Raw genomic sequence first — 21,503 nt, forward strand, 5'->3', positions numbered from 1 at the left:
CCTGGCGCAGGGCCTCCCCCCACAGCACCCCTGTTAGTCCATGGTCAGCAGCTCACCTGTGGGTTAGTTCAGAGATGCTTTCTGCCCAAAGGCATGTGATTTGAAAGTGGAGTGAACCCAGGACTGTGTTCCCTGATCCTAGGCTCCCATCTCTCTGCTTCAAGGTCTCCTCTGCTGAGGAAGTGAGGACTTGGCCCAAACCCCAGAGGCCCAGAGCGTAATGGCTTCTCTCCTTCTGAGGCAGAATTAACTACTTGGGCCCAGAAACACAGAAGAAGTTTAAGCGAAAAAGAGGATGCAAGGTCAGGGCTAGCTGCTGGCCTGGGTCAGCCCTACCTGTGTTATCTTTCTAGATGCCCAGGACCCAGTGGGTTCTAAAGTGGCCTGGCCAGGTGACCATCGCTGGGTGCCAGACCTACTGGACCATGGAGGTGGCAGAGGCTCTGGGGGCCGGTAATCTCAGTAACCAGCTGTTCCCCCAGCTGGCCCGGCAGGTCTGCTCCCCCCATCCACCCCACACCCTGGGAGAAACTGCTCCCTCCGGGGGGGTTTCCCTATATTGATCCTGGAATGGGCTTGGAGTTAGATCCAAGAGCAATAGGTCAGACACTCCTGAGATGAGTGTCTCACAACCTGCCACCCGTGGGAGGGTCTGGTGGTCTGAGGAGAGCTCTGAGGCCAGGCAGGTGCCCCTCTCCCAGTGGTCAGTGAGGGAGCCACACGTCTGGGGCCCTCCTGCACTGTCTCATGGGCTGTCCTTGCTCTGTGCCCCGGCTCCTCACCACACGCCTTCCTCAAGCTCCTTGCCAGGCTCCACCTCCTGGCTCCTGAAGGCTCACAAGTCTCCGCATGCTACAGGGAGGCAGATGCCATGCATGTGCCTCTGTTTTTATTTGCTTTCCTGCCAGACTTCTCATGTGACCCATGCCCTGCCCACCCTCCCCCTGCCTCATTCTGCACCCCTTCCCATCCTAGATCACCAGGAGCCCCCACAATAGAGAGGTTGTTTCTGGGAGAAGCCCACCATCTGTGCATGGGAGGGGAAGCCTGCCTAGCTCGATCATGCCAGTATGTGACAGTGTCCCCCCTGCTCCCACAGCTCAGTGACCTGGTGGCCCTGGTGCGGGGGAAGCTGTCCCGCATGCAACGGGCCGTGTTGTCAGCTCTAATTGTCATTGAGGTCCATGCCAAGGATGTGGTGAGCAAGCTGATCCAGGAGAACATAGTCAGCGTGAACGACTTTGAGTGGATCTCGCAGCTGAGGTGAGGATGCAGGAGCCCCTGGCCTGGTGATGTCCACGGCCAGGGCAGGGTGGAGAGTCAGCCTCCAGTAGGCCCTGGGACAAGCTTGCCTTGATGCCTTCCTTCCCCACCTCTCCTCGGCCACGTGCCCTATCCAGTGGCCCATGGTCCCCATGGTCCGGGAACCTATCTCCCTGCAATGCCAGGTACTACTGGACAAATAGCAACCTGTACATCCGGGCTGTGAATGCTGAGTTCATCTACGGCTATGAGTACCTGGGAAACAGCGGGAGGCTTGTGATCACGCCTCTGACCGACAGGTGAGCATCTCCCTCCCCACATACCCTCCTGCCCTGGCACCGTCCCTCCAGCTCTGGCTGGCGCAAGAGCCTGGGGACCATGAGGCCCAGTGAGTCCATGCTGGGCCGGTCCATTAAAACAATGCAGGGTTAGGAGCATGGGCTTCCAGTTCAAAACCAGTTCTGTCCCTCTCCTGGGCGATCTTGGACAGCTGACTTGACCCTCTGTGCCCCAGTTTCCTCTGCAGCCTCCTCAGGGTGGTTATGAGAATTTCATGCACCGAGGTGTAAAGCTTTTAGCACACACATGGCACTCAGGAAGCATCTCAAGGGTATGAGCTTTACTAGTTCCACCAGTCAAAGCTGCCTTTCAGGATACCAGAGGAATTGACTTGGGAGAAAGAACAGGCAGCCCCTTTATAAAGTGAACCACTCCCTAAGTCTCCGGGAATCCTGAGGAAGGAGCGTGGCCCATGCCTACCTCCTCTCACTCCTACAGGTGCTACCTGACTCTGACCGGGGCCCTGCACCTCAAGTTTGGGGGCGCCCCAGCTGGCCCGGCTGGCACAGGGAAAACTGAGACCACCAAAGACCTGGGCAAGGCCTTGGCCATCCAGACTGTGGTGTTCAACTGCTCTGACCAGCTCGACTTCATGGCCATGGGCAAGTTCTTCAAGGGCCTGGCCAGGTGAGGAAGCGTATGAGGGTGGCACGGGGCAGGGCAGGAAGGCTGACCTCTCCCAGGGACACTGCCTAAGAGGAGCCTCACAGGATGGTGGAGGGGACAGGAGGGAATAATAGTTACTCAAAGGCTCAGCCCCTGGTGGGCACTGGGGTGGGGTGGTGGGTGGTGGGAATACTGCTGAGCTGGCCAAGATGGCCATTGGAGGCTTCCTCCCAGCAGAGTCACAGGGGGCCCTCGGAGGTGTCAGGTGGGCTCCGAACTCATACCCCCCGACTGTCCTTACCTCACTTAGTGCCGGGGCCTGGGCCTGCTTCGATGAGTTCAACCGCATTGATGTTGAGGTGCTGTCGGTGGTGGCACAGCAGATCACCACCATCCAGAAGGCTCAGCAACAGCGGGTGAGCATCAGGGTGCCCCTCCTGGTTACCATCACATCGTGTCAGCTGTCCCCAGCGTGCCCACGCAGCCGCGGGCTCCCCGTGCTGGCGGCGTCAAAAGCCGGGCACTCGGGCCTGCCCCCGAGCCCAGACTCTCATCCCGCAGGGGACCGGGCAGTCCCACTCCCCCATGAGGGACTGTCCCTAAGGGGCTTTTGTAGCCAGTCAGGGAGCCCCATGTCCCTGCCCCACTCTGGGGGCAACTTCCAGGCCAAGCTGCTGTGGATGAAGGGATCCCTCCTACATCCTGACCCTTATGGGAAGCTCCAGCCATTTGTCCTTTCTGTAGCCTCATTCAGAGGGGCCAGAGGTCTCCTCCCGGAGACAAGAGCTGGGAGGCTGGCAGGAGCCCGACCCCACCCCAGTAGGGCTCTGGGTCCTAGTCAGAGCTGAGCTGCCCAAGTCCAGGAGATCCAGTGTCAGGAACTGAGGGGAGGGTGTGGGTAGCAGGAGATGTGTGAAGACCTCAGGGATCCGGGACCTCGGAGGCCACCAGTGCCCACCAGGACCCGAGGTCTTAGGCCAGATCCTGAGAGAGGAGCCAACCCTCTCTCCTGGGCTGAGCAGCTCTAGCCAGGACAGGGCTTCCACAGGGACAAGGGGCCTATCCAGAGAGGAGGCGAGTGAGTCAAACCCCTTCCCCCTGTAGGTAGAACGCTTCATGTTTGAAGGCGTCGAGATCCCACTTGTGCCATCCTGTGCGGTGTTTATCACCATGAACCCAGGATACGCTGGCCGTACCGAGCTGCCGGATAACCTGAAGGTGAGTTCAGGCATAGGGCGGCCCAAGGGGCTTCCCAGGGTACTGGAAAGCCCGGGAGGCTGTGGCCTCAGAGGTGCTTAAGCGCTTATACAAGGATTCCCCGGGGCAACCCTCCTGCCTGGGGGTCCTGAGACCCACCCCCAGCCATGGACAGGAGGCCCCAGGCTTGTCCTCAGGCTTGGGAGAAGTCAGGGGGCGGGTTCAGGTCAACACGAAGGACCGGATTCTAACGGAAGAGCTGTCCAGCCACAAGGGAGGATAAGCAGCCTCAGCCATGGCGGGTGAGGTGCAGAGGGGAATCCAAGCATCGGTGGGGCAGGTGAGCCTGCCTTCCGAGGCCTGAGGACCACTGGGGACGGTGAGGTCCAGAGAGTCGGTGGGGCTCTGGGAGGGGAGGCCTGCCTTTCCATTCACACAGGTGCCCCATGCCCCAGGCGCTCTTCCGGCCTGTGGCCATGATGGTTCCGGATTACGCCATGATCGCAGAGATCTCCCTCTACTCCTTTGGCTTCAATGAGGCCAGTGTGCTGGCCAAGAAGATCACAACCACCTTCAAGCTGTCTTCTGAGCAGCTCAGCTCGCAGGTGAGGCCCTGCCCCCACCAGGTTCCAGGGTGTGAGAGCCACCGTCTGCCCTCTGTGAGCCCCATGAGATAGGAATTACATCCCCACTCCTCAGATGAGGGCTAGTTGGGTCAAGCATTAGGAGACCAAGAGCCACACAACCCAGGGCTGAGGAGCGAGCACACTGAGTCTTGTGGGACCAGAGCAGGACAGCAGCCCCACACACTGTGGGCCTTCCACTCAGTGTGCTGAGCCCAGCTTCTGGGGGCAGCCGCCATTGGTACAGACCCCAGCACTGCTGGCTAAGCTTCCCTGTTTGGCTCCCTTCTCAGGCAGGCTTCCCCTCTGCAGTGGCAGAGATGAGCCTAGCTCTAGGCTTACACGCTAAGTTCTAGAAGAAGTCCCCGGTGTCGTCCTAATGGGCCCTCTCTGCATGACCTGCTCCTGCATGAACACCAATCTTTGTGGCCAGGGGGAAACCATGCTGCCTTTGGCTATGTGGGCACGCACCCCCCCCCCCAACCCCGCCAAGCCCACGGACTGGAGGAGTTGTGGTCCGTTACTGGGAAAAGCAGCAGCTGCCCACCACAGTGCAGCCTGGATGCCCGCACCTCCACACACCTTCTTTCTCACCATCCACTTTCAAAAACGCTACCCTCCCATTAGACTGACTATACCCACATGGTTTTGGAAGTGCAGAACCTTAAGTGGCAAATCTAGCCCAGTCACTTCATCCTGCTCCAAGTCCAGGACTTCTGGGAAGTGTGCTGGTCTGTGGGTCAGGTCCAGATGTAGCTCTCATGGTCTGGCCCCTTGGGGGAAAATGATAAAAATTTAACCATTTCCAACACACCTGCTATCTAATAGGAGAGAAACAGAACCAGCAGCAAAGAAGGGAAAAGCCACAGTGGTATGGCTGAAAGGGTGGGTCTGGAGAGACATTGAGACAATGTTAGAAGGAAGCTCAAAGGCCCTCCGGGCCATCCCTGCCTTTGCACTGGCGGGAACTCCTTCTTTAATGTTTTGAACAAACCCGAGTATGTCCCTGCCCCTGGTACAGTGCTGAGACCTCAGGACTCTGCCAGGGTCAGACCCGCAGAGAGTCCTCACCCACAGGGTTCAAGAGTCAAGCAGGGGATGCGGACTAGGTAGGCCGGGGAAGGGAGAGGACCGCTCCGCTGGGATGGTAAGGAGAAGGTGCCGGAGGCATACAATTGAGGACACCTGGCTCAGGCTGGGGCCTGCAGGAGGTGTGACCTTGTAGTTTCCAGCTGGGTGAGGGCCAGGTACCAGGCCGGGAGGCAGAGTGTTCCAGGCAGTGGCCCCCTAAGGCACAGGGCCCACCCGCCCCTCCTGTGCCGTGGTGACAGGATCATTATGACTTCGGGATGAGAGCTGTGAAGACCGTGATCTCGGCTGCCGGGAACCTCAAGCGAGAAAACCCCAGTATGGATGAGGTGAGCTCCATCTAGAGGAGCCCGGGGAGCGGGACTACAGGAGGGCCCCAGAGGGACCGAAGGCATGTCTGACCCGGGTCCCCTGAAGGCTCCACCGGCCTCTGCTACAGGAACTGATATGCCTCCGGGCCATCCGAGATGTGAATGTGCCCAAGTTCCTGCAAGAGGACCTCAAGCTCTTCTCTGGGATCGTATCAGATCTGTTCCCCACCATCAAGGAGGAGGAGACTGACTACGGCATCCTGGACAAGGCCATTCGCAAGGCCTGTGAGAACAGCAACCTTAAGGATGTGGACGGTGAGCCGCTGGCCTCTGCCCTTGAAGTCCTGGAGTAGCCACCCCGGGATCCAGCGCAGGGGCGCAGAATCGGGGCAGTGCCGCCTCAGGGTCGCTCACACCTGGCCAAGTGTGTGGCAGGCTGGGGCTCTCGCCCGGCAGTCCCCAGGGTAGGGCAGGTGACAGATGTGTAGGAGAAAGCCCTCTCTGCCACTCATGCCTCTGTCACCAGACGTGGGAGTTTTCCCACACCAACAGATTCTCCGACACCAATTCTCCACTGGCTGTCCCGCAATTCAGCTCAGTTCTGACACTAAGCGGAGTCACAAGTCACAAGTAGTCACAAGTAGTGGGTCCCCAGGTTACCCACAACTTTTTGGCAGCTTGGCTACAAATCAGAGGTTCCCATGACCCCCTCCTAGAACAGCTCACAGAACTCAGGGAAACACATTTACTACTTATTATATAATAAAGGATATGAGAAAGGATACAGATGAACTGCCAGATGCAGAGATACATAGGCTGAGGTCTACCCCTTGGAGTTTGGTGTGAACCACCCTCCCAGCACATGGATGTGTTCACCCACCAGGAAGCTCTCTAAACCCCATGCTTTGGGGATTTTTATGGAGCCTTCATCAGGTAGGCATGATAAATTGTTATCAATTATTATCCACTTCCAGCCCCTCTGCCCTCTCTGGAGAGTGGGGGAGTGAGCGCAAAAGTTCTAAACGTCTAACCATGGTTTGGTCTTCCTGGTGACCAGCCTGCTCCCAGGAGCCCAAACCAAGAGGTGCCTCATTAGAACAAAAGACATTCCTAGCACTCAGGAAATAATAAAGGTCTTAGGAGCTCTGTGTCAGGAACCAGGGTCAAAGACTAAGTGTCAGAAAAGAAGATTCTCCTAGCATCCTACTTTACAATGGTTTGAGGAGCTCTGTATCAGGAACAAGGGGCAGAGACTAATGTATCTTTTGCTGAACATTTTATAGTAGGGAAGCAGATCCTGTCACCTCCCCGAGACCCCCTGCTTACCCCCCTCACCTTGTGGGCCCCTCTTGGGCCTTGCTCCTCCCCAATAGAGGCTCTCCTCTACCCCATCCTTACCTGCCTGGGGCAGCAATGGGGTTTGATGCCATCACTGGGGGAAATGGTGAGCTATGGCCTGCCCATGCCTCCTGCCCCACCACACCCCAGCCCATACTGTCCTCTTTTGGATCAAAGCATATTGCTCTCATCTAGGACTTGCTCACAGTCCCCGTGGAACACAGCCCTGGTGTTGTTGGGCTAAAGAACGTTTGGGCCTTTCTTGAACCAGCTTGTTATAAAGGCCGCGGCACTGATAGAAGAACTCTGGGGGATGCCGCCCTCGGTCTCCCTCTGACCCCAACCCTCTTTCCTGATAGAAGGCGGGGGTCTCAACGCAGCCACTGCGCAGCCACGCAGCTCCAGCTCTGGTCCTCCCGTCCCTAGGCCGGGGGACCTTTCCTCTCCTCCTAAGAACCTCCCTGCCAATCCTTTGTGGAGTTGGGCAACGCTCCTCCCGGAAGTCACACCTGGCCACGAGGCCACCCTGGCTACATGGGGCCCTCCTCTGGGGCCCGGTGTGCTCCTTGATGCGAGGTCTGTCCCCCACGCCCTCCATTGTCCTTCATTCCACATGGAGCTCTGATGCCACTTCCTGCCAGCCAGGTCCCAGCGGGCTTGTCGGATGAAGCCTCAAAATCTCCTTCGTGGCCTTGGGTCAGCTTAGCTAGCACTGAATATTTGGATCTTGTCCCATTAGCAGGGCCTCCCAGACATGCAGGGCTACAACTCCCCCTGCCAGCTCCCCAAGCCGCTCTTGAGCCAAAGTGAGACGCTCATTCCCTACCTGTGTGGGTCTGGCCCTCTGCCTACAGCGGGCAGCTGTCCCTGGTCAGTCACAGCTCCTGACTGATGCTCCAATTTTGTCCCTGGGATTTTGCCATGTATTGGCCACCATTTCCTCAGGGTAGTGCTTTCAGCAGGCCAGGGGGAGGCTTTGGGGCTGGAGTTGCTTCTGGGGCCTGTGACAGCTGACACTGAGCAGATCTGTGCCAGTTGGACACCTGACCGACGCATGGTAGGGAATAATAGTCATGGTGGCAATCATGGCTGCCATTCGCAGAGTGTGCCTACTTTGTGTCCATCCCTGCACTTAGGGCTTCACCTGCTCCCACCTATGAGGTAGGTATATCACCAGCTGCATTTCCTAGATGAGGAAACTGAGGCTCAGGGTGACCCACCTGAGGTGGCCCAGCAAGCTAGTGGCAGAGCCAGGACCCAAGCCCATGCTCTGCCCCCGCGCTCCACTGCCTTGTCCCTCCAGGCTTCCTGACCAAGTGCATCCAGCTCTACGAGACCACGGTGGTGCGGCACGGCCTCATGCTTGTGGGGCCCACCGGTTCTGGCAAGAGCAACGTAAGTGGAGCCAAGCCAGGCAATTCACTACCCAGGCAGGGGCCCGAGGGCTGGGTGGGGCCTCAGCAGGGGTCTTGGGCCCCATTTGTACCTCTGTAGCCTCTAGAGTACCCCGCCTGCCCCCTGTGGCCTGCAGTCCACTCCAGCCCTGTGCTCTGGAGAGCCAGGAGGCTCACTCTTGGGTGGCTGACCCCCCAGTGTTACAGAGTCCTGGCAGCTGCCATGACCTTGCTGAAAGGGCAGCCGTCCATCAGTGGTGGCGTGTATGAGGCTGTCAACTACTATGTGCTGAACCCCAAGTCCATCACAATGGGCCAGCTGTACGGAGAATTTGACCTGCTCACCCATGAGTGGTGAGTGGTCCCAGCCCCTCTCCAGGGACCACCCTGCGCCCAGACCTCTGGGGGCTGTGGGCCATGGGCCTCCCTCCCCTAGCCCAGTGGGAGGTCAGGAGCTCAGGCTCTAGAGCCCAATGCCTGGGACTCTACTCACCACCGCACTTCCTTGCTGAGTGACCTTCCTCCCTGCCGGGCCTTGGTGCCGTCATCTGCAAAGTGGGAATAATAATGGCGCCATGATTATGGTAAGGAGACAACGAGCTTGATATAAGGAAGATGTCTGGACAGCGTGGCACAAACCAAGTTCTCAGTAAATGTTGCCTGCTGTCATGACCCCAGAGGGCTGGTGCTCCCTCTCAGGGCCTCCACCCCCAGGAGGACATGTGCGTATCAGGGAAAGTGTGCTCGCTGAGCTGGAGAAGGGCAACAAGGTGGAGACCCTCCAGACATCAGCATGTGGGAGGATTTTCTCTGGGGCCATTCTGTTTCTCTGGGGAAGTGTCCAGTTTTTGCGGGGGGTTTCTTCTTGGCTCCAGTGTTCTGGGGTGTGGACACTGGAGAGGGGCAGTCACCCATCTTTCCAAATGTGACTCTGGCCTACTTCCCTGTTTCTGGTGAAGGGTCTCATCTACACCCACTCCAGGCTGTTGCGTGCGTGGGTGGGGGTCCTGGGGATCAGACCAGAAAAATGTTCCCCTACCCACCACTTTCCCAGGCACTTGGTGCCTCTGAAGCCTGAGCCTTCCTGGGTTCTGTGGCAGGACTGGATGCATCTCATGACCCATCCCTTGCTTTCTCTGCTAGGTCCTTTTCCCCTTCTCCTCCTCCCGTCTCCCAGAACTGTGTGAACCCCCATTTCTGCTGTTGCCTTCTCCCCCATTTCGTTTCTTTTCCCCAGGATGCCATCTTTTATCTTCCTATAATATAACTTTAGTGGAGATTCGGCAGAGAAGGAATATAAACACACATTTTTATAACACCATGTTACACCAAAAAGTCCCATTTTCCCCATTATTGTTCTTAAATGAATGAAGATATTAAGAGAAAAACCCCAGCAGAGCAGGGCCAGACCAGCAGCCAGGTTTCCCTGGGAGCCAGCAGTGTGCTGCCCTGTCTCCCCCTCCCCCTGATGGCTGCAGGACAGACGGGATTTTCCCCTCCCTCATCCGGGTGGGGGCCATTGCCTCCGACACCAATAAGAAGTGGTACATGTTCGATGGGCCGGTGGACGCTGTCTGGATAGAGAACATGAACACGGTGCTGGACGACAACAAGAAGCTGTGCCTCAGTTCTGGAGAGATCATCAAGCTCACAGAGGTCTGTTTACCTGTCTGCCTTCCCAGCTCTCCTCTGCAGCTGAGTGGCCCCGGGGGCCACAGTATGCTGGCCAGCCTCATCCCTCTCCTTCTCTGGGCCATGGCTGCATCCCAGGCCATCCCCAAGCTCCCACACCTTGGCCATGTTGGGGGTAGCTGCCCAGGGCTGCCCTTCTGCAGACCACATTGTGGGATGTGCTGGGTCCAGGTCGGGGACGACCACCCACTGCTCTCTGGCTGACTCTGCCTCGTGCCTCCCAGGCCCACTTGCAGCCATGTGGGTCCAGTCTGGGTCAGACATCTTAGCAATGTGCCAGGAGTCTGGGAGACAGACGGTACGTACCTGGCCCCAGGGCCACCTGCCTGGTGTGTGAGGTGCTGTTCTCAGGCAAGGAGGGCTGTCACTTGGTATTAGAGCTGTTCGTGGTAGCTACACTGAGCCGATCTCGAGCCCTTCTGAGACCACCTGGAAGTTCTGCAGCATAGCATACAGCTCTCATCAGATAGCTCCAGGGACCCCCAAAATGCCCTGGTCCTAGGCTGGCCAGAGAGCAGTCAGGAATCTCCTGACTTTTGTTCTCCTCCTGGCCCCAAGGAGAGCTATGTTAACTGAAGACCAAGGGGTTCCTGAGGCTCCTCCAGCCCACCACTGCTTCTGGTCCACAGCCTGTCCCACAGCATGCCCACAGTTGCAGGATGGGCAACCCCTCCCCGTGGCTCTACAGCCCTTTTCCTGGCCCTAGGAACTGGCGGCTGGCCCACTCACATGGTTCCTCTTGGTGTCAGGCAATGACCATGATGTTCGAGGTGCAGGACCTGGCAGTGGCCTCCCCAGCCACAGTGTCCCGCTGTGGCATGGTGTACCTGGAGCCCAGCATCCTGGGGCTCATGCCCTTTGTTGAGTGCTGGCTAAGGAGGCTCCCTGACTTATTCAAGCCCTATGAGGAGCAGTTGAAGTCTCTCTTTGTCCGTTTCCTGGAGGTAAGTGAGGCCACCGTGTGCCCGGCTCAGGTGGGGCAGCAGGGCGCTATGGCCACCAGCCACAGGAGCCAGGTACTCATCCCCTGTAGGGATCCATCACTTTCGTCCGGCACTCAGTAAGGGAGGTGATCACCTCAACCAACAGCAACCTGACCCTGAGTCTCCTCAAGCTGCTAGACTGCTTCTTCAAGCCCTTTCTGCCGAAAGAGGTATAGTTCTGAGCAAGTGGGGCTGGGTGCCTGCTCCTTCCTGTCCCTGCTCTCTGTGCCTGGGCACCTGAGGGCCCTGAACCCCAAGCCCAGCTTCCTGGAAGAGATTCAGATTGGCTCACATGGGTCATGGGGTCACCGCATCCTGTCTGCTGCAGAGACACCAGACCACGCAGCAGAATCCAAGGATGCCCCCTACCCTGGCTTCCTTGGGCTACTCAGCACTGTTCTTGCCTGGGCCTGATGTGGTCCCCACTGTCCCCAGGGCCTCAGGAAGATACCTGCTGAAAAGCTGAGTCGCATCCCGGAGCTGATTGAGCCCTGGTTCATCTTCTCTCTGATCTGGAGTGTGGGCGCCACAGGGGACAGTACCAGCCGCATCAGCTTCAGCCACTGGCTCAGGATCAAGATGAAGATAGAAAATGTGAGAGGTGGCAGCCCTCGGGCTGGGGTCCCAAGTCCCAGATGTGTGTGCTGAATGCTGGGTGCTCTGGGGCCGTCGACTCAGCCCAGGCCCCCAGGGATAAGCAGCCACGCGAACTCCTGGGCCTCACAGCCTGGTTTTCCTCTGGTCCCTTGCAGCTGACCATGCACTTCCCAGAGGAGGGGCTGGTGTTCGATTATAGGCTGGAGGACGCAGGCATCAGCAGCACCAATGACGATGAGGACGAAGATGAAGAGGGCAAGCAGGTGAATGCAGGCCTGTGCCGAGGCAGCCCGACAGGAAGGGCCCACTGGGTGGTGGCTGTCCTCCTCGGTGAACAATGACTACAGAAAGGAGCCCAGCTGATGGCCACAGGTCTCAGGTGGGGGGTATTTGCATTACCTCAAGGATCCTCACAGACCCACAGTGTGGTTTTTATTGTGCCCAATTTCCAGACAAGGAAATTGAGGCTCAGAAGAGCCACACCCAGCGAGTGGGTGGCAAAGCTGGACTTGAACATGGGACTGGGAGATGTTGGCATTCCTCCCTTCCCGACCATATGCATTGCCTCCTCCAAGTTGATGCTGAGCCCAGGGATGGCTACCTCGGTTCTACTTACAAGTCCCATTTTCCTAGGGGCTGGGTTCCCTTAGGGCGGGGCAGCAAGCCCTCCTGGCCTGCTGTGGTGTCCCATCCCTCCTATCAGCCAGTGGGGGCTCCAGGAGCCTGTTGTGCTTCCAGGATCAGGACCCCAGCCCAGGACGAGGAGGAGGCAGAGAGGCATCTCAGAGATGGCCACTATGCATGGTCCTGCTGGGGTCTCAGAGGGCACCTTTGAGTCTAACGTCCCCAGTGTGACCTGTGGTTTGACCGTAGCGAGCCCCCTCATGAAGGGAGGTGTGCAAGCTGGGTCAAGGCTGTGGGTGAAAGAATTCATACAGGTAGGGATGGTTGGGGGGGCCAGGCTGGGGCATTTCTCCATATCCCAGTGATGCCAACACTTAGGGTTCTGGCCCCCACACCCTCGGATAGCCTGAAATCAAACAGCAAAGGCCTTTGACATCTGGGCTGTCCAACTGCCAGAACACCTCCCTGATGCTGAGACCTAGCAGTCTCTAGGAAGCCCCCCACTCCCAGTGGTTTGTTCTGGGATTCCCCACCCTGAGCAGAGAGGAGGGCACAGGGCTTCCTGTTTTAGTCCCAAGCAGCCCCTCACCTGAGCTCTCTTGCCATGGCCTAGCAGTGCGTCTCCTTGTCCTCCTGGTGCACTTGGCTGGAGCGGGGTGGGGTGGGGTTCTGGGCCCAGCCCAGAGCTGCCTGTGCTTCCAGGTGGCCTGGGTGAGGTGGATGGACTCCTCGACTCCATTCACCATGATGCCAGATACCAACTACTGCAACATCATCGTGCCTACTATGGACACAGTGCAGATGTCCTACCTGCTGGACATGCTACTCATCAACCACAAGCCCGTGAATGCGCCTACCGTGCCCTGCCTCACCCACACCAAGGCCCAAGTCGGGGGGTGGCTGGCCTCCTACACGGAAGGGGAAGCCCCTGCCATGCACCAGGCCTGGTAAGAACCTTGACCACATGATTCCTGTTCTCCCAGGTGCTGTGCATTGGGCCGACAGGCACGGGGAAGACCCTCACCATCTCCAACAAGCTCCTCAAGAACCTGCCACTAGAGTACATCAGCCACTTCCTTACCTTCTCAGCCCGAACGTCGGCCAGCCAAACCCAGGACCTCATCGACAGCAAGCTGGACAAGAGGCAGGCATCTCCTTCCTTTCCATATCCCAGTGTCCTCCCAGTTTGCCTCAACCAGCTGTTTTCCCAGCTCCTCACCAAATTGTGCTCTTGGGCTTTCCAAAAACTTCCTAGAGGGCCCTGGGCGCTCTTGCAGACTGTTCTGGAGCCCTCATCCATCAGGAATTCCTAAGCCCCACCATGGGTGCTTGCCCTGGGCTGGGTACTCGGGGCGGGGGGGCTTGATATGCATCTGCCTGGGAGGCAGGACCCAACTTGAAGGGAGCCCAGACTCGGGGCAGCCAACGTGATGTCCCAGGATGTTCAGAATGGGACAAGGGGCTGCTCAAGAGGTTTCACAATTCGGAGGAAGCTGAAGGCAGTCGCCATCCTGCCACCCCTGAATTCCCAGAGGACCTGGTGTCAATGGGTGCTGGGCTCACGCAGCCCCTCCCCCGCAGGCGAAAGGGTGTGTTTGGGCCGCCCCTGGGGCGCAACTTCATCTTCTTCATCGATGACCTGAATATGCCAGCCTTGGAGACCTATGGCGCCCAGCCACCCATCGAGCTGTTGCGCCAGTGGATGGACCACGGCGGCTGGTATGACCGCAAGGTCATTGGTGCGTGCCGGCCGGCCTGGGCCAGCGGGGTGCGGGCTGGGTGTGCTGGGCAGGGCAGGGCTCCTCATCCATGAGGCAAGGTAGGCACAAGGCCTATTGCCCACAGTACTTTTAGAGGGTCCAAAGAAGTGTTTTGATTCTTTTAAAATCACCAGGAAAATGAACTTTTAAGGGTCAAAGAACATTTTTATTGTATAATATTACTATATTTGTCTTTATTCCAGTACTGTTATAAATTATCATTTTTAATATTTTTTATAGAGGAGGAGGCCCTTTGAAGGCCAAGTGCCTAGGGCCCACAAAAAGTCATAATTCAGCCCTGGGGAGGGCCCCCTCCTGACTTCCTGCCTCCACTCCAGGAGCCTTCAAGCACCTGGTGGACATCAACTTTGTCTGTGCCATGGGCCCCCCGGGTGGAGGCAGGAATGCCATCACCCCACGGCTGACACGCCACTTCAACTACCTGTCCTTTGCCGAGATGGACGAGGTCAGCAAGAAGCGCATCTTCTCCACCATCCTGGGCAGTTGGATGGGTGAGCACTGGGTGGAAGTCGGGAAGTCGGGGAGGCCCTAGGCAAAGGCAGAAGCCCAGGACAGGTAAGCTACTCCTAGGACAGCTGGGCAGCTGCTGGAAAGGGTGGAGTGATGGAGGCACTGACCTCAGCCCTGGCTTCACCCTTTACTCAGCTTTGTTACTTTTGCAAATTCATGAACCTCCCTGAGCCTCAGTTTCTCCATCTGTATAATGGGCAATGACATTAGTGACCACCATCCCAAGTCGTGGAGGTTAAATAAGACACTGGATGTAAAAAAAAAAAAAAAAAAAGACACTGGATGTAGCATCTAGCATGAAGCCTGGCACGTGGTGATTGCTGAATATATGATTTATACATATGTACACTTAGGCATTTTCCTGCATAAGTACACACGTATATGTTAGTATTTGCCCAGAAAAGCTGGTTGGAAGGATGTTACTTTTATAAATCAGGAAGAACCACCAAGATAGAATAGACAGAGTGGCCCTGATCTTCCACTGCATCAGGATGCAGTTTTCCCCCACCAGCCCACCTCCTGTCTAACATACACTCTGACCTTTGAACTCCCCTTGGCACTGCGCCAGGTGGTGGTGGGTGATGGGAGTCAGGCCTTCCCTCCTCTGGCCTGGCCTGCCCTGCCGTCAGTGGTGATAGGCCAGAACTTGCCTACAGGCCCAGCTAGGGGTGGGGGCCATATTGCTCTGAGAAGGGGGGTGGGTGCTAGGTGGCTGCTCTGGGAGCTGTCCAGCTTGGCCCAGCTGGCCAAGGTGGGCAGCAAGGGACCCACCTAACTCTGAGCCCCATGTCTCTCCCTCAACCCACTAGATGGACTCCTCGGAGAGAGAAGTTACCGGGAGCCAGTGCGTAAGTGCCGGCCTGGAGAGGGCCTGGATGGGGCGGGCCGCTAGTGCCTGGGTGAGCCCCGGGCTCTATTTGGGTGTGGCCGCGGCTGGGTCCCGGTGGCCACCGAGAACCATCCTCTGGCTCATGTGGGGACCTTGAGCTACTGCTAGAGCAAACGTCTTCATAGGCTTATTCAGCCATTCACGTAGCAGTCAGTCCTTCAGTGCATGGGCTAGGTCCGACCCACAGTAAAAGCAAGGTAAATGTGAGTTGGATGAATGAATAAAGGAATCCAACAAACTCCCACCCTGTGTAAAGACGCAGAGGCTCCCAAGAGGCCGGCCCTCTCCAAGGAGCAGGCATGTCTGGTGTGGCAGCCTCACGCGGGGCGGATCTGGCGGTCATCGATTTCCCCCATCTTAGCAACAGAGCAAAACAGCCACTCTGGGCCTTCCCACCCACCCTGGCCGTCTCTCCATTCCTCTGCTCACACTGACGGCACAGCTCAAGAGCATTTTCTCTTCAGGCTGGCGTCACCCCCCTCCCCCTTTCCCTTGTACCTCAACACTCCCTGGAGAGTGTCCTTGTCACCAGTGGCGTCTTGTGGCCAGACCAACGGTCAGCTCTCACATTCCTCACGTTCCCGGGCTGTCACTGTCGCTGGAGGGTGGCCCCTCCTTTCGGCTCAGGTCAACCCCCGATCCCCATTCCCTCACTCCACCCCACCATCCCGTCCAGCCCTCTAGCCACGCCTGCCCAAGGGACCCATTCACACGTTCACTGGGATCACACTCCTTCTCGCTCGACTGCAGGCAAGAGCCCAAGTCCCAACACTGGGACCGCCTTGGCACCGCTCTGCTCTCACTCCCTCCTCACTGGTCCTTGGCACCCCAGACCTCAACACACTGGCTCCGGCTCCGGGCCGGCTCACACCTCCCTTGTCCAGCTCTCTGTTCCCGTGTCCCTCCTCACCAGGCCTCGCCTAGCACTATGTCAAATGTCCCCAACCCTGGCTCCCCGACCACTGCTCTCCTGCAGCAGGCCTCTGCATGGCACTCCACTGTCCATGCTGCTGCAGATCCCCGCAGCTTGGCGGCTGGTGGGTGAGGAGTGTGTCTGTTGGGACCACCCTCTGGACCCAGGACCCGGAACAGTGCCTGTGTTAACTAACCGATGAGCCCCCCTTTGGGGCTCATGAGCCCTCCTGCCCCTTCTGTACTCGTTTTCCACTCTCTCTGCCCCAAGTTCCCACAACCCCACAGGGCAAGGCAGTAAGGGCCCCGCCCAGCACTGACCCCATTACTACCCCTGGTTCCAAGGGTGTGCCCCAGTGCCCGACAGCCTGTGCCGGTAATGAGGTGGTAAAAGGGGAGAGCTCAGAGCAGGAGAGTCCTCACCCCAGGCTGGGAGGCATCAGGGAGAGCTTGTGGAGGAGGTGGCATCCAAGAGGGGCTGAAGGCTGGGTGGAACCCAAGCCCGCAGGCTGGAGGGAGGGCACCTGGGGGAGAACCCAGCACTGGCAAAAGCAGGGAGGTAGCATCCACAGAGGCCGTACAGGGAGCCCCTGCCTGTGTGACTCAGGCCCACCCTCCTGTTCCCACAGCTGGGGCCCCCACCATCGCCCACTTCACGGACCCCCTCGTGGAAGCCACCATCATGGTGTACTCCACCATCACCTCCCAGTTGCTGCCCACCCCGGCAAAGTCCCACTACACCTTCAACCTCAGGGACCTCTCCAAAGTCTTCCAGGGCATGCTCATGGCCAACCCGGCTAAGGTCGAGGTGAGGATCCGGCAGGCTCCCTTCCCCGTGTCCAGCAGAGGAGAGCCCACAGTGCCCTCACAGTCCTCCCCAGCCCCTCGATTTTAGGGCTTGCTACCACTCCCCCACTGCCCAGCCTTGATCTGGCCAGGCCCTGAGTGGGGCTGGGGGCAGGCCGGGCTCCAGGGCCCCTGTTTTCCTATAGCTGAGCCCCGTCTTTCGGCTCAGATCCGTGCCTAGGATGGCAGCAGTTATGGGGATCGCACAGAAGGATCCAGGGCAAGGCAAAGGAGAGAGAGAGAGGGGGTTCCTGGTGGAGGCCTGTGTAGGAGAAGTTTGGGGAGGAAGAGTGAGGGGGATGCACTCGAGGAACCAGAAGCCCAGGTGGACGGAGCAGGACTGTAGCAGGGAGTGGGCTGTCAGGGAGCTAATGGGGCTGGGGCAACTGTGGGAGCCGTAGGGTCCTGAAGGTGGTGGGGGCCCGGGGGTGGGCGGGGCACTGATTTGCCCTTGGAATGGGGGCTGGATGGGTCAGTGTGTGCAGAGCCTGGGGCCGGGGAGACTTGGTGAACGGGACAGACACCAGCCCTGGCCTTGCGAAGCTATAGCCAAAAAGGTAGAGAGAAGGGCCTGGGGGCTTCCTGAGGGCCATCCACTCACCCAGGGGGAGACGGGAAAGCCGGGATGGAGGCAGCAGCAGACACAGAGATGGGAGCCGAGTCAGAGGGGCTTGCTGGGTGGCTAGAGGCAGGGTGCTGGGAAGGTGTAAGGAGAACCAGGCATTCCTCCCAGGCTTAGGGTTTGTTTGAGCAGCCGTGGGGGCCCTAAGAGGGTAGAAGCTGATGCCCAGCTAATGCAGCTGGGTCCCAGCAGGCACCCGGCCAGCGTGGAGCCGGGACTGGAGAGGCGCGGGTAGGGCGGCGTGGGATGCGGTCTCCGGGGCCAGGGGGCAGGCGCTGACGGGGGGCCGGCTGCAGGACGGGGTGCAGCTGCTGCGGTTGTGGTACCACGAGAGCTGCCGCGTGTTCCGCGACCGCCTGGTGAGCGACGAGGACCGAGGCTGGTTCGACAGGCTCCTGGAGAGCCGCATGGAGCAGTGGGGGGTGACCTTTGTCGAGGTCTGTCCCTTCCAGCCCATTCTCTACGGGGACTTCATGTCGCCAGGCTCTGACGTCAAGTCCTATGAGCTCATCACCAGTGAGAAAAAGGTGAGGGGCCCCGTCGCTCTGCCCCCCAGGCCCCGGGCCCTCTGCAGCCCTGTGAACAGACCAGTGTGCTATGACCAGAGGGTCAGGACTCTGACTTGGAAGGCCAGCCCTTGCCTCTGTAGGTCCCGTTTCCTCGCCTGTCTGAAGGGTGCGGCAGGCCCTGCTTGGCCCGCCTCTGGGGACAAGCCTGTGCTTCATCTGGGACAGGCTCTGTAAACATGGACGTGCTGGCCTGTTGGAAGGCTATCATCTCGCCCACAGAGGGGCGGCAGGGCCCCTGGGGGCACAGGTCTGAGTCAGGACCACAGGGAGGCTTGCAAGAGACCTCATCAGAGGCCTCGGAGCTGCATGACTGGAGTGGGCCACCCGATGCTTTCCCAGTACATACATCCCATCCTTGGTCCCAGGAGCTCTCACGAGGGCCCTGGCTCAGTGCACCTGGTGCGGCCCAGAGGAAACAGGCAGGACTCTGACCCCGCCCCCCAGGCCTCTGTGTATCCCACAGGTCTGGCCTCGTTTAGGTCTGGCTTCTGAACAGGTCTGGCCTCCCGTTCCCCAACACTCAGGTGCCACTGCCACAGGCAGTGGGCAGGGTCCAGGGTGGGCTGGATTCAACCCCATCCCAGTGTGGCATCCTAAAAAGTGGTCAGTCCTTCATGCCCAGGTTACTGTCCGTTGGGGTGGATGTTTGGAGGGATGGCTGGGACCGCGGGCGGGGGTGCTGGCAGTTTGGTGGGTCAGGTGCATAGGGCCATACCCTTCTGAAGCCAGGCCCAACACCCCTCCCTACAGAGGAGCAGGGCTGGCCGTGGGAGGGGGTATGTCCTGTTGGGGGTCCTAGTGCACAGGGATGGAGAGAGGACCCAGATCTCCCCATCTTCCCTGGTCCCAGATGATGCAGGTGATTGAGGAGTACATGGAGGACTACAACCAGATCAACACAGCCAAGCTGAAGCTGGTCCTTTTCATGGATGCCATGAGCCACATCTGCCGCATCAGCCGCACCCTGCGCCAGGCACTGGGCAACGCGCTCCTGCTGGGCGTGGGTGGCAGCGGCCGCAGCTCCCTCACACGGCTGGCCTCGCACATGTGAGGGCCCCAGGCGTGCTGGGCAGTGGGTGGCTGGTGGCAGGCCGTGGCTTCCATTTATGTTCTTCCACAGCTGGGGGAGCTGGGGCCACCCCGGGCCAGGTCCCCCAGCCATGGGCTTCTGAACGCACTGGGCAGGGGACCTAGGCTCCAAGAAGAGGCAGCAGCAGTGCCCTATGGTGCTGTGGGGAGGGAGGCGTGGCTGCAGACCAGGAGGAATTCCTAGATGAGGTGGCCACAGCCTCCTCTCAGGGTCAGAGCTGGGAGGATGGAAGCAAAGGGCTTTCCACAGCTTAGGCAGAGGTCTGGTGGTAAGAGAGCAGGTTCAGGGCCTGGAGCATCTGCAGATCTGCCCAGGATGGGAGCCAGACTCCAGATGGCTGGGGTAGGGCACTTGGCCTCGAGCTCTGGCACGCTTCCACCCAAACTCCTGTCTCCAGGGCCGAGTACGAGTGCTTCCAGATCGAGCTATCCAAGAACTATGGCATGACCGAGTGGCGTGAAGATGTCAAGAAGATCTTGCTCAAGGCGGGCCTGCATAGCCTGCCCATCACCTTCTTGTTCTCCGACACTCAGGTGCCACTGCCACAGGCAGTGGGCAGGGTCCAGGGTGGGCTGGATACAATCCCACCCCAATGTGGCATTCTAGAAAGTGGTCAGTCCTTCATGCCCAGGTTACTGTCAGTTGGGGTGGATGTTTGGAGGGATGGCTGGGACCCGGGGCGGGGGGCCCACAGTTGGGTGGGTCAGGTGCCTGGGACCAAACCCAGCCTGTCAGAGCTCGGGAGGCATAGGTCACTACTATACCCCAAGGGTAAATAAGGCCCCTGGCACCATGGCTGACCACAGGTGGCACCACACTCACTGGCCAAGGGCTCCCCACCTCAGGACTCATGCCCGAAGCACTGTGCCCATGGTGCCCCTTTTGGGGGCTGTTCCCTCTAGAGCTCCCTAGCGGGGAAGCCTGTCCCTAGGTCTCTAAGAGGAAGGGAGGTGGTGGCTCTGGGGTCTCCAAACAAATAGAGCAGCACTTAAACCTGGCTGGTGGTTGGAACGGGGCCAAGCCCTGGAATGTGTCCCACTCTGTGCAGGGTCCCCTCTGTTCCCAGCCCTGCCTCTACCCCCAGGGTCCCCTCATGTAGTCTGGCAAGGACCTATTTCGGCCTGTGGCCTGGTTTCCTCCTGTGAGGAAACTGAGGCTGGGGGAGGCCTGGAAAGTGAGAGTAAGGTGCCACATCCCCCACCCAGGACCCAGGGCCCTTCCACAGCCCAGGGGTGATGTTCAGAGTCTCAGCTGTAGGGCAGGCCTGGCTATAAGCCCTAGACTGTGAGTTGTGAGGTCACCTGTATGATCCTGAGCTTCTCGGAGCCTGGTATGATCTGTAAAATGGGGCCGCTATGAAGGTCCAGGGAGACAACACCCAGGGGCCGTCATTAAAGCTTAGCTTTTGTACTTTCATCTCTCCCCAGATCAAGAATGAGTCTTTCCTGGAGGACATCAACAATGTCCTGAACTCGGGTGACATTCCCAACCTCTATAGCTCAGATGAGCAGGACCAGATTGTCAACACCATGCGGCCCTACATCCAAGAGCAGGGCCTGCAGCCCACCAAGGCCAACCTCATGGCCGCCTACACTGGGCGTGTGCGCAGCAATATCCACGTGGTGCTGTGTATGAGGTACAGGCAGCCATTGTGGCCATGCAGGGACGGCCCCTGGGGCCTGCCATGAGGAGGGTCCTGGGCTCCTGGGGGTGGAAGTCAGTGACTCATTTGGCCTCCTCGTCCCCCAGCCCCATCGGAGAGGTCTTCCGAGCCCGTTTGAGGCAGTTCCCCTCCCTTGTCAACTGCTGTACCATTGACTGGTTTAACGAATGGCCGGCAGAGGCCCTGGAGTCTGTGGCTACCATGTTCCTGAATGAGATCCCAGACCTAGAAGCCAGCTCTGAAGTAATTCGAGGACTGGTAGGTGGCTTGGTGAGGAGCAAGCTGTCAGGAGGAACTGTTCAGGTTTGGGCTTACGGTCACTGGGGCCTGGGTGAGAGTCCCAGGCCCAACACCAATGGGCACCGGGATGGACAGCTTGACCTGTTCTAAGCCTCTTTCCTCATCTGTATCATGGGAGTGCCACAAGGTTGTCACGGTGAATATATAATTAAAGACCACAGATGGCGGCGGGGGGGGGGGGCGCGGCTAGATTTGCTTGGTACAACCTGAGAGAGTGATGGTCACCTGGGGGCCAAGAACTAGAGTGAGCCTGTTTCCCTCTCCA

The 21,503-nt window shown here is 58.7% G+C and overlaps 1 protein-coding gene across 1 annotated transcript in view; it reads left to right on the top strand.

The window, feature by feature from the left end:
* DNAH1 (dynein axonemal heavy chain 1) overlaps positions 1-21,503 on the top strand; it is a 76,048-nt gene that overhangs the window by 39,568 nt on the left and 14,977 nt on the right. The window contains exons 26-52 of the mRNA XM_025885755.2: positions 354-494; positions 1,100-1,263; positions 1,449-1,562; positions 2,041-2,229; positions 2,519-2,624; positions 3,313-3,426; positions 3,861-4,010; positions 5,360-5,446; positions 5,557-5,743; positions 8,070-8,161; positions 8,360-8,514; positions 9,639-9,816; positions 10,602-10,796; positions 10,886-11,005; positions 11,271-11,429; positions 11,588-11,695; positions 12,759-12,899; positions 13,040-13,200; positions 13,638-13,795; positions 14,155-14,328; positions 15,157-15,195; positions 16,778-16,956; positions 17,913-18,143; positions 19,036-19,232; positions 19,673-19,808; positions 20,703-20,911; positions 21,025-21,196. Of these exons, the coding sequence (XP_025741540.2) occupies positions 354-494; positions 1,100-1,263; positions 1,449-1,562; positions 2,041-2,229; positions 2,519-2,624; positions 3,313-3,426; positions 3,861-4,010; positions 5,360-5,446; positions 5,557-5,743; positions 8,070-8,161; positions 8,360-8,514; positions 9,639-9,816; positions 10,602-10,796; positions 10,886-11,005; positions 11,271-11,429; positions 11,588-11,695; positions 12,759-12,899; positions 13,040-13,200; positions 13,638-13,795; positions 14,155-14,328; positions 15,157-15,195; positions 16,778-16,956; positions 17,913-18,143; positions 19,036-19,232; positions 19,673-19,808; positions 20,703-20,911; positions 21,025-21,196 (4,056 nt within the window). The remainder of the gene's footprint in view (positions 1-353; positions 495-1,099; positions 1,264-1,448; positions 1,563-2,040; positions 2,230-2,518; positions 2,625-3,312; positions 3,427-3,860; positions 4,011-5,359; positions 5,447-5,556; positions 5,744-8,069; positions 8,162-8,359; positions 8,515-9,638; positions 9,817-10,601; positions 10,797-10,885; positions 11,006-11,270; positions 11,430-11,587; positions 11,696-12,758; positions 12,900-13,039; positions 13,201-13,637; positions 13,796-14,154; positions 14,329-15,156; positions 15,196-16,777; positions 16,957-17,912; positions 18,144-19,035; positions 19,233-19,672; positions 19,809-20,702; positions 20,912-21,024; positions 21,197-21,503) is intronic.

The sequence above is a fragment of the Callorhinus ursinus genome, unplaced genomic scaffold, assembly GCF_003265705.2.
Source record: "Callorhinus ursinus isolate GAN/ISIS: 27379988/994484 unplaced genomic scaffold, GSC_fseal_2.0 scaffold15, whole genome shotgun sequence".
Classification (NCBI taxonomy): Eukaryota; Metazoa; Chordata; class Mammalia; order Carnivora; family Otariidae; genus Callorhinus; species Callorhinus ursinus.